This window comes from Diceros bicornis, chromosome 1, assembly GCF_020826845.1.
Source record: "Diceros bicornis minor isolate mBicDic1 chromosome 1, mDicBic1.mat.cur, whole genome shotgun sequence".
NCBI lineage: Eukaryota > Metazoa > Chordata > Mammalia > Perissodactyla > Rhinocerotidae > Diceros > Diceros bicornis.
Window position 1 is genome coordinate 27,313,209 of NC_080740.1, and position 12,517 is coordinate 27,325,725.

A 12,517-nucleotide genomic window follows, 5' to 3' on the forward strand; every position below is an offset into this window, starting at 1 on the left:
TTTCATCATGTGGCTAGACATAATTTTCTGAAACACTTCCTTTTTTGGATACTTAGGTTGTTTCTTGTCTCTCAGTAATATAAATAGCATTGTGGTAAACAGCATCATAAAAGAACTATCTCTATTCTATGAATAATTTCCTTAGAGACAATTCTTAGAAATAGGATTACTAATGAAAAGACAAAAATATAAATAGCTCTTAACGGACTTTTGGCAAACCGCTTTACAAAAGAGTTAGTTTCAAGTTGTAATGCTACCAGTAATGTAAGGCTATATCATTCTACCCAGAGTCTCTTTGGTATTATTACTATTTTTGTTGATTAGATAAGCAAAAAGTGGTCTTAATGTGCATTACTCACTACTATTATGTTTGAACATTTCTTCATGTTTATTATTTTTATTGCCTTTTGTGAATTACGTTTTTGCCATTGACTATATTTTTAAATTTGTTGTATAATAAAGACATTAGCCCTTTCCTGCATGGATTTGCTTTATCTTTGCTGGCCTATTTCTTGGTCTTTATGTTTTAGTTATTTTACCACACATAAGTTTCTAATTTATATGCAGCCAAATTTAGTGATGTTTTCCACCAAAATTCATATCACTGTTGCTAAGCTTAGAATGTTACCTCTGTCTCTAGAGATAAAAAAAATAAGAAGTCAATTGTACTTTTTTTGTTTCAATTTAAAAAAATAATAATTCTTTAATTTACCTGAAAACAATTTTGGTATGTGGTATGTAATTCTAAAATCACATTATAGAAATAACTAGAAACAATTAGAAAACTGTTATCTATTGTTGTTAAATTAAATTTATTAAATAATCTTTCCCTACTCCACTCATTTGTGATGCCACCTCTATCAAGTTAACTATGGTTTCCAAATTGTGCCAAGGGGCCCCCTTAACATCTGTTGGACACCTTGGAAACCACTAGCTAAAGGTAGTTTTTGGTTTCAACATTAGATAAGGCTACATTCCTTTTGATGATGTTTTATCTTTACAGAACTGGTTTTTCAGTAGATGCTGTGATAAAGAGCAACTACTGTGTAAAAATCAATGTGAAACAGGAAATGAGTGTTCAATCTGATTCCAAGGTTTGAGAAGCTGAGCAGTGGTAAATAGGTACATATACACATCCCATTAGTAAGTAATTGTAGTTATTTAAGAATGAAATAAAAATATTTTTTCTTTCAATTTATGAGTCTTATTTTTTTAAATGGTTAAGCGGTTAGGATGTAAATACTTATTAAGTTGTTTAGACCTGTGGAGAAAAGAGTTAACATAGCAGACCTCAGGCTGCTCTCCTTCGAAAGGCCTGCTTACAAAGTTGGCCCTTGGCTAGTGTCTAGGAGCTTGGATTTCAGGAGGGTTTCCACCATTCCCTAACAGAAAAGGGTGGCTCACCGTGCCTAAACTGTTTATACAAACAAGGTGGTTTATGCTCAACACCTTCTTTCTGTTGGGAGTCTAGAATTTTGGTACATACTAGGCAGAAGTTGTGTATGTGACCAGCCCCAATAAAAATCCTAGGCACCGAGTCTCTAATGAGGTTCCCTGGTAGACAACATTTTACATGTGTTGCTACAGCTCCTTGCTGAGAGAATTAAACATGTCTGGAATGATTCCACTGGGAGAGGATACCTTGGAAGCTTGTACCTGGTTTCCCCTGGACTTTTCCCCGTGAGCCTTTTCTCTGCTGATTCTGCTTGGCATCCTTTCATTATATTAAATCTTAACTGTGAGTATGACCATCTGCGGAGCCCTCCTAGTAAATCATAAAACCTGGAGAAAATCTTAGGGACTCCCTGACGCAGGACCTAACTACTTAATAAATATAACTTCAGAATTTCTTTTGGACTGAGATATTAAGGGTGCTGTGAACCAAGACAGTCTGGCTATCTCTGATTTTTTTCTTATAACAATACCCTGTCAATTATTAAAAATTTTTAAATATGCCTTGAGTATAGTAGTTATTATATTCCTTTTTTAGATTTTTCATATATATTCTTGCATGCTTATTTTTCCAGGTTAACTTTAATCTAGAAAAAGGTCTGGACAAGGGAAAAAGCTCCCTCTTTTTTTAAAGCTGATTAGAAATTTAGTAATTATATAAATTAATTTTGGTTTGGGAAAAATCGTTATCATTCAATATTGAATATTCTCATTCATGAACATGATGTATTCCCCTATTTAGTCAATTCTCCCTCTACATGTCAATCATAGAATTTTTAAGCTAGAAGTTAACAAACATAATCTGGTTGGTCCAATCTCCTTATTTTAGTTTGAGGAAATCTGAAGATAGGTTTACAATTAGCTAGTGGCACATAAAGTACTAAAATCTTGATCTCTTAATTTCCCGTCTAACTATCTTTGTACTATACAATATTAAATCTCTACATCTGTAGCAATTTATCTAAACTTATTAAGCACCCTATAATGCACAGGTGTGCTGGGCACTGAAACATGAGTAAAATACGCTCCTACACCCAGGTAGTTTGTCTTACCTGATGAATGAACTCATCTCTTTGGTCCATTATTATTTTCTGAGGAGGTCCATATAAGAAAAATATATTGATAATAGCTTTAGAAATTTCTGAGGCTGAAACATCACACAGAGGCAAAATCACAACCCATTTGGTGAACAAATCTGTCATGATTATAGCATATACATGACTTCTGTTGCTTGTATGAAATGGGCCCATCAGATCAACAGTAACTATACTCCATGGATTTTCCACCTTGAGAAGGTGCTGTTTAGGTGCTAGAATAACTGTATTTTTTGCCACTTGGCAATGCTGACAAGCATATACCTATAAAACAGGCACACAATAAAGAAAAGATAGACAAATGTTAATATAGTCAACACAACAAAAGCAGTCTTATAAATGTAAACTTTAAAGTGGTTAATAGGTACTTTGTGTTTTAAAGGAGAAACTTTTGGACTACTCTCAGAATAGAATAAAAGCTTCTATTCAGAGTAATAAGCAAATATTACTTGCTACTGGTATTCAATGATCATCTTAAGAAGTCTTACTCACAAGGAACGTAATTCTGGTTTACATTCAATAAATATTTATTAAATTAATAAATCTTAAAACAAGTTTGCTATAAACTTTAAAACAGTACGTGAAAATACACTAATTTCTATAAGCAAAAGCTTTTTCTTTTAAAGTTATCATTCTAATAAGTTCATTCACTCATCTATTCCAATAATATTTATTAAAACATAATTTTATTCAAACAATATTTATAGATGCTAGAAATTCCTTTAGGTCCTGGGAAAAGAGAATGAACAAAAACAAAGCCCATGCTGTCATGAAGCTTTCTTTTGAGTGAGATGAGAAGAGGTCAACGGATCAACTTATTGATGGTGCCATTGCTCAACAGGTTTCTGGAATTCCACTTTGGAAACTACTTTCAAACCAACTCCTAAACAAAATTTTAAAAATGATCTTATTGCATGATAGTTACTTTTGATCAAAATTTTTATTTTCCAACTTATGCATAAATAACCTCTGGTTATTCCGAAAAATCACGTCCATCATATCCATTCTCAAATGCAAAGATCTGACAAAGATTTCATTGAATGCTTGTAAAGGAATGTGTGACAGGTTCTTAAGGCAAATATAAATATCAAGGTCTTTGGAATACCCGCATAGACTCATAAACTGAGAACACATAAAAGATACTTAGCTAAATGTTGGTTTAATTCTTTATGCCTGAAATGACAGTCTTTTTGATGCACTATTACAATTATTACAGGGATCTCACATACATACCAAGGAATTCCTACCATCTGCCATATACAGTACGCTAGAAAGAGGAGAGATCAGTTGACCTACCAGCAAGAATCCCAGAATTCCTAGGTGAATTTTCTATTAGAAGAAGTTGAAGGTCCTGATGGGTTATAAAGTTACAAAACTCAGACTGATTTCATCATCTTCACAACTTGATTCTGCATTTAGCTGATTTTGAGTTTCTTTGACATTTTCTATGTCAAGATGAAATAGGCACAAAAGATGAGAGCACACACTGGGCCTGACTTATTATGAACATATTCTCCTCTCAAGAAAAGATTCCATGACTGCCATCAAAAAGGCAACGATTTAGTCAAAAGAATTTTATTCCCCTTTAAATTCTGCCTACACAAAAGAGTTCAATGATGAAAATCTGGTTCTAAAAAATCTCCTATCTAAATATGGTATTTCAAAATGTTTAAATAATGCTTTGTTCTAGTTCAAATTATACTTTACTGATTTTAAAGAAGAATTCTGAAGGGAAATAAAACCCCTTTTAAATGTTTTTGTACAAAAACTACCCATACAAAAAGTACTTAATGAGAGGTGCTACCCAGAGTAAGTCTGGAGCAATAATGAATTTTGGATATCTATTACAAAGACATTCTTCAAAATATTCTAAATACATAAGCCATACCCACTGTTTGACATCATTGGTCACAGAAGTCCAGTAGTAATTGGATTCCACTAGAGTAAGGGTTCTGGAGATGCCATGATGGGCTCCAGTGTCATTTTCATGGCATTCTCTTAGGACTTTCTTCTTTTCTTCTTCTGAAACAATTACCAAACGATTTTGTTTTCTGTCTTTTCCAACATAAAACAGCTTTTTCTCTGGAATAAATGATACCAAAAAGAGAGAGTTGCAATTTTTAGAGCTCTATATAGTTTTAAGATAATCATAGCCTTGTCTTCAAACCAGAGGAATTTTTTTTTACTAAAAACTTTTTTCCCTCTAAGACAGAACATTTATTTGTAATGATGCTACCATACAATCTGAAAGGTCCTCAGCTGTTACACTTACTAGATATGTAGGAGGAGCACTAGCTGCTATAATTTTGTAGCTATCAATATAAGTGGAGCTAGCTTGTTCATCGAAGCACATAATAACTATGGGAGTATGAAATTATCTTTCGACGGGAGTACTCAAACTAGAAAAATACTTGCAGGCACCTCCTAAAAATGGCATGAATTAGCAAATGAATTATGTACAGACAAGCAATTTTAGGAATACATTTTCCAAAATAGTATACATTTTATCATAAATACATTTTTGTAAGCCACCACCTCTCTTAAGTTTTTCTGGATTTGAGTAGGAGGTGGGGTTGGTAAAGTCAGAAAGTGGAAGAACCTTAATCCTCAAGACAATTCTCTGTTTTCCTTTGGAGGATACCCAGAAGAACTGACAGCTGGGAAGCAACTAGGGCAGGGAGAGAACCACCAGTTCTCCACCGAGGATGAGGTAACTATTCAAATGCCAGAATACACCTTTAAGCTACTAATGTGCTTAATTAAGCACATGCTGAGTGAAACATTCCTTATTTGAATTAGAAGGTAAGCAAGTTGAGGGCAGGAACCTCATCTATATTATTCATCTGTGAATCCGCAATGCCTAAAATGTGACTGGCACACAGCAGGAACTCGGTAAACATTTGGTGCATAAATGATTAAATAAATGAATGCTTACTTTAGTCTAAGAGGTAATAGGTGTCCCTGTTTTTAAGTGTAAGGGAGTTACTGGAAGGGGTGTACATAGGGAGAGATGAGTATGTATTTATTTATTATCTTAGAATTTTCTTGACCTGCTTTGAAAATGCCTGATTCTGTATCTATAGGCAAAACTCCCATTAATAGCACCAACATTCATTTAGTTACCTGGTGACTGTATTTCTTGCTTATCTCATCCCAAATTTCTTTTCCCCTTGGAAGGAGGAGGAGAAAGAGGCAAAAATTATCATAATCTTTCAAGATAAATATTCCACTGTGCCTTTCAAATATTTAATCCATTCAGGAGGATTCCGGGGTCCAAAACCAAATGTAATTCTGAGAATTGAGAATGTTTTATGGCAGTGGGAGAGGGGAACTACAGAAATAAATATAGTAAACCAACAAGTTAACTTTGTCAACATTTTCTACTAAGCATCAAGTAAGTTCTTCATTGATAGTGACATAGGTGCTTGAAAATGCACCATTAGAGTAGGAACCACCTGAGGACAAAAGTAGGAGAGGTTAATTTAGGGAAGTGTTTTGGTTTTTTATTTTTTTTGTGAGGAAGATCAGCCCTGAGCTAACATCCAATGCCAATCCTCTTCTTTTTTTTTTTTTTTTTTTGCTGAGGAAGGTTGGCCCTGAGCAAACATCCATGCCCATCTTCCTCTACTTTATATGGGACACTGCCACAGCATGGCTTTGACAAGCAGTGTGCCGGTGCGTGCCCGGGATCCGAAGTTGCAAACCCCGGGCCGCCAAAGCGGAGCGCGTGCACTTAACCACTTGCGCCACCGGGCCGGCCCTGCCTATGATTTTAAATGCCCTTTTCATGCTTACTGGCCTTCAGTTAGCTTCAGGGTGATTTTTATTTTGCTTTTGACTGAGTGGCATCATCAATTCAACTGGTAATTGTTAAGCAACAACCAATTACTACAGAAATTCTCTAAATTAAACAAGGAACACATATAGAGAAGCATCTCTATTAACTCTATACTCAAGATTTGGGGCATTAATTTTACCTTTGAAGACAAATTTTTTTGCTGCTCTTCTTATGCCACTTCTCTCACTCGGCAGAGTAGTTGGATGATATTCACCAGTTCGTTTATAATATGCAATCTGTTTAAGATGAAGGTCACCATTTTTTCCACTACGGACCATCGTGAACCTAGGTAAAAGGTATTTAAAGATATAATTTAAATGATAAGCTAATTCAGTTGCTATTTCAGTTCAGGCTTCTGTCATATTTCTGCTTACATATGAAATGAACATTCCCAGAATATTATCTGTGACAGAGATAATTGTAGTACAGAAAAGGAACAGTGTGATGTTCTAAATGAACTAAAATATTCAAATGCTATTTTTGAGATACATCATGGCAAATTATCTTGTCTCTTTCCATGTGACAGGAAATGTTGAAAAATTTCCACATACTTGGGGAAAAAGGAAATGAACAAGAACACTTCAAAAATTTTGCTTAAAGTCTCTCATCACCATCAATTGAAATGTTACTTATATAGAATGGTTCATTATGTGACATTTAAATAAATGACAGGTTATAAGGGGAGATATATAGTTTTATATTACTTCTAAATATATTCATGGCCATTGCAAAATGCAAAAAAAACTTATTCAAATTATTTATGAGAAAGATATATTTTAAACATGTTCAAATGATAAATGACAGGGAAGATATTTAGGTATTCTAGATCTCATACACTCTTCTGAACTACATCTAAGCTGCTTTTTCTTGAACAGAAATGATTTTTGATCTGTGCATACTTTCTCTATGTTACAAAGAAAAATCTGGCTGCACTAGCCAAAACAAAACTTCTCTATTTTTACACCCTAACTAAGTAATAGGTGAAACCACTACATTAAAAAGAAAAAACCCTCTTTTTTCAGTTGAAAGGAACTATTCTGTGCTGGTTCTTCTGTTTGCCAGCACCCCCACCCATCCAGATCCATTTCTGGCCTTTTTCTCCCTGCTGTTCTGCCACAGAAGACTGACTCTTACAGACTGCATTTATAGTTTTCTGATTGGACTTGTCCAATAGGAGGCACCAGCAGGCAAATCAGAATACAGAAGAAAGAGGTCAGGATATTTATTTCCTGAGTTCTTCCTTGGTTTAAGCTGCAACCCTCTACAACCACAGCTCCTGTCAGGTAGCCCACCTCCCATGTTTCTACTTCTCACTGGAAGTCTACAACACCATTTCTTCTTCTTGCTGCTTCAGCCCTGGAAGCGGTAACTATTTCCTGCTGTTGCTAGTCTCCAGGTGCCATGTTGGTTTCTTTGACCTTGTCCATATGTCTGTAAATAGGAGCTTCATTAAATTTCTTTAAAATCCCAGCAAGGTACATCTTCTGTTTCCTGCTAGGACTCTGACTAATATAAATGCCTAAAATTTTGAATGTCTAAAAACAATATGGATGTTTTCTGATGACTAGAAGATGTAGAGATGAGGCTAAAAGAGCACATTACCGAAGAATAGACTGTGCCTATGAACTATGGCTTAAATTAAGTCTCTTCCCCTATCATACAGCATTTTGCACATTCAATAACCATCTTTCTGATCTTTTCATAATTTCCAGTGAGATTATCAGTACATTTCTAACATACCTTAATCTTAGGTTAGCGTGAAGTGTAAGCTATTTTAAAAGCAAAGGTTCTGCAAAGCTAATTCTGTCCTAGCACAGCCTAAAAAACAGGTTCTCTATGAAGTATTATAAAACGATTAGTTTGTTCTAAGTTTAATACACTTTCAATTAAATATATGAATTTTTTTCATTTTATAATAGATGGATGTACCCCCAAATCAAACAAATGTAGCTAATCACAGTTTCTAAAACATCTCAGAAATAAATGAATCAGATTTTAAGACCTTCTATAAAACTACAGTAAATAAGACAGTAAAGTACCGGCATAAGGATAGACAAATAGGTCACTGAAACAGAACAGGGAGTCTAGAATTAGATCCACACAATACAGTCAAGTAATTTACAACAAAGGCATCAATACAACGGCAGAAGAGATGGTCTTTTCAATAAACTATGTTAGAACGATTGTATATCTGTATACGGAAAAAAATGAATCTTAACCATCTACCTACATCTTCCACAAAATTAATTCCAGATAAATCAAAAACCTAAATGTGAAAGGTAAACTATAAACCTTCTGGAAGAAAACATAGGAAAAGATCTTCAAAATCTTGGGAAAAGCAAAGATTTCTTAAACCGGACACAAAAAGCACTATCCATAAAAGAAAACAAATTATAACAAATTAGACTTCATCAAAATTAAAACCTGTTCATCAAAAGACACCATTAAGAAAGGGAAAAAGTAATACACAGACTGAGGGAAGCTATCTTTAATATATATACCTAACAAAGGACTCATCCCCAGCACATATAAAGTGCTACCACAAATCAAAAAGAAAAGGATAAAAACCCAATTTAAAACATGGGGAAAAATCTTACATGGCACTTCAAAAAAGAGAATATCCAAATGGTTAATAAGCAAGTGAAATGTGCTCAACATCATTACTCCTTAGGGCAATGCAATTAAAGCCACAATGATTTATAACTACACACTATCAAAAAGGCTAAAATTAAAACCAACAGCAGGTTTGTGAGGACAAGTGATAACTGAAACTCATACATTGTCTGTGGCAGTGTAAAATGCTATAGCCACCTTGGAAAACTGACAGTTTCTTCTAAAGCTAAACATATGTCTATCAAAGGACTTGGCAATTCTACTTTTAAGTTTATATCCCAGGGAAATGAGCATATATGACTATCAAAAGATGTGTACAAAAATGTTCATAGATGTTTTATAGTCATAATAACCCCTAACTGGCAATAGTAAAGGCATCAAGAGGTTTTACCATGTGTACATTCAGTCCTGTCCTGTAGCCACTTGTATTGTTTTCCAGTTCCATGTTGCCCTAAATCTTAGTGCTTTCAAACTATCTGTGGTGAAACACTAGCCTCTCTCCTCCCCCAATCTGTCACTTAGGACCCCTTCATGCCTTTACTCTCAGGTCATCCTCATTACAGCCTTTCCTCTGCCAAAGGATTCTGTGGCACACTTCCACCCTTCATTAATTTTCAATTCAGGAAGCCTCATGTGGTTTCAAGTAGGGGATACAGACTATGTCTGTCTACTTATCCATTTGCCTGTCTGTCATTCTAGTTATGTACTAATCCTCCTCAACTGTTAAAAAACAAACCAACAAACAAGCAAAAATCATTTTTCTCTGTGTCCTGTTTTCATCTCTAGGCTATACTGACACAAGTTCTTCCAAGTCCAAAAGATAGAAAGACCTGCCCTTTCTCAGTTTAGATTAAATCACTACAGTCTACATTCTGTAAAATGTACAATATACTATATATGACTCCAAATTATTGTTTTCCCTTAATGGCTTTTGGGATCATCAATATTCTAAATCATCTAAAAGAAAAACTTTGAAACATCCCATCCTAGCCAGCTGGGAGCATATCTGTAGGAAGATGAGGTTTATAAAAAGAAGATAAAATCCTTTATTGCCTCCCTTTCAGAGACCAGTAAACGTTGCAAAATCTCCTGAGGGACTTTAAAAAGAAAACAGGGGGAAGTCTTTTCAGGCCTCTAAAAAGCCCCCAGGAGCAAAAGACCAAACTCTCACACTTTAGAGGAAGAACAGACCCCAAAACACAGAGGGGTATAGGTAATTGTAACTGACAGAAAAAAACGGGCCATTGGAAAACATGCATGTCTGCATAAACCACAGTGATGTTCATATTTTGCTCTTATACTTAAAAATCTCTCTCTTCTAAGTTCCTACAATCTCCCCTCCCCCATCTCCCTTCTCTGGGGTGTCTTAGTTCATTTGGGCAGCTATAACAATATACAATAGACTGGGTGGCTGATTAACAATAAACATTTATTTCTCATTCTGGAGGCTAGGAAGTCCAAGAACAAGCCAGCAGATTCCGTGCGTGGTGAGAGCTTGCTTCCTGGTTCATAGATGGCCTATTTGCTACGTCCTCACATGGCAGAAGGGCCTAGGGAGCTCTCTGGACTCTCATTTATAAGGGCACTAATCCCATTCATGAGGGCTGTATCCTCACGACCTAATCACCTACCAAAGGTCCCACCTTCTAATGCCATCATATTGGGGGTTAGGATTTCAACATATGAATTTTAGAGGGACACAAACATTCAGTCTATAGCACTGGGGATACCAGAATATCTTTTATCTAATTACTCAGTATAAGATGAAGTCCTCAGTACATTTAAGTATCTGTGCTGTTAGGATACTCTTTACTTTCCTATCTACAATACATGCACAAAGATTCATCTTCAGAAAGTCTACTTACTGAAATTAACCTCTCCACTTTCAAACACTAATTTTTGAATAACTGAAAACGGATCAAAATAGAGTAATTCGCTCTTCTCAGAGTAAGCCTGTAGTACAAAAGGTCAAGGGGTAGAGGAAATCACTAAACAAAATTTTCAAGACTGAGCTCTGAGGTTTTTGGTTTGTTTATCTTTGTCATCATCAAGGTAGAGACTCTTCTAGTGGCAGAAGACATAAAAATCAGAAAATTTCTACATATTTTCATATTTCACAAGTGTGTTATTCTCATCTTATATTTTTTATAAGGGTCAGCTCTCTTGGCTTAGTAAACAAGAGAACACTTAAAGCGGTGATTATTTGCTTGACATAGTTATCTTGAAACTTATTTAGACTATCAATCGTCCTTAGCATATTTTTACACAAATGATTCACTTGACAGAGCAGACACTATTAGACTGCCCCTGGGCATCTCCACTGCTTACTGACTGAAGCCCAAACTATTTAGCCTAGCCTCTACCACCTGGCACAACACAAGCCTTACAGCTTCTTCCCTCAATAGTCTCCTTTATACATCTTTGGCCACATCCCAACCACTCTCTGTACCTTGGTTTACATCATCATTTTTCCCTTGAATGGCATATCTTTCCAATCCTACCTGATTAAGTCTTACCCATCTTTCAAAATCAAGCTCTAGCTCCTCAATGAAGCAAGCCTTCCACGATTTCTGAATCTGAAGTGATCTCGACCTCCCCTGACCTGGTTTGTACCTTTGTAGAACTTCCCATGTTTTACCCTCCATTATAGTTGTTTGCCCATTCATCCATACAACTTTTTATTTGTTTGTTCATTCATTTACCAAGTGCTTAAATCCTTACACATACTAGGTGACAGGAATACAAAGTTAAACAAGATGAAATGCCTGCCCTCAAGGAGCTGACGGTGTAATGACAGGAACAGAAGAGTAAATCAGCATTTATATAGTACAGAATGGTGTTATGACAGAATACGCAAAGAAAACTAGTATTAAAACAGATGAGCAGGGGACGGCCCGGTAGCACAGTGGTTAAGTGCTCGCGCTCCGCTGCGGCGGCCCGGGTTTCGCAGGTTTGGATCCCGGGCGTGCACCAACATACCACTTGTCAAGCCTTGCTGTGGTGGCGTCCCATATAAAGTGGAGGAAGATGGGCACGGATGTTAGCCCAGGGCTGGTCTTCCTCACAAATAAATAAATAAACAAACAAATAAATAAATAAATCAGATGTGCAGAGACCCAGATGCACTTAGGGAGGGAGGCAAAGCATTCTGGATGAGGTGGTAGCTTGGATTTCATTCCAGGGCCACTGTATTCAGACTCACTTCACATCTGACCTCGCTTCTCCCGTCTCTAGTTTTGTCCCTCTCCTCACTGCAGCTACAGAGGTCATCCTAATACCAAATCTTATCAAAATACCCACGTAACTTGAAATAATGGCCTTCTGATATTCCTGATGATATCTAAACACTTCAGTTGGTATACAAGATTTTTCAAGTTTTGGTTTTCACCAATCTCTCTATGCTTATCTCTTGGCATTCTCGATTCAAACTCTAAGCTCCAGTTACACAAATCACCATAGTTCTTCAACCATTCCATGCAGTGTGCTCACACTTTTTATTGATACTTTTGCCTGGAATAGA

General features: G+C 35.9%; 1 protein-coding gene across 4 annotated transcripts in view; it reads right to left on the reverse strand.

The window, feature by feature from the left end:
- The window catches only part of GIN1 (gypsy retrotransposon integrase 1), a 31,541-nt gene that overhangs the window by 11,133 nt on the left and 7,891 nt on the right, over positions 1-12,517 (reverse strand). For 2 of the 4 annotated variants that reach the window (XM_058537197.1, XM_058537219.1), the window contains 3 exons: positions 6,524-6,669; positions 4,435-4,628; positions 2,505-2,810 (listed from right to left, as the gene is read on the reverse strand). In XM_058537197.1, coding sequence (XP_058393180.1) covers positions 2,505-2,810; positions 4,435-4,628; positions 6,524-6,662 — 639 coding nt within the window. In that variant the 5' untranslated portion in view covers positions 6,663-6,669. Of the gene's footprint in view, positions 1-2,504; positions 2,811-4,434; positions 4,629-6,523; positions 6,670-12,517 lie in introns of those variants that run through there. The other 2 variants (XM_058537240.1, XM_058537263.1) reach the window with 2 other exon arrangements.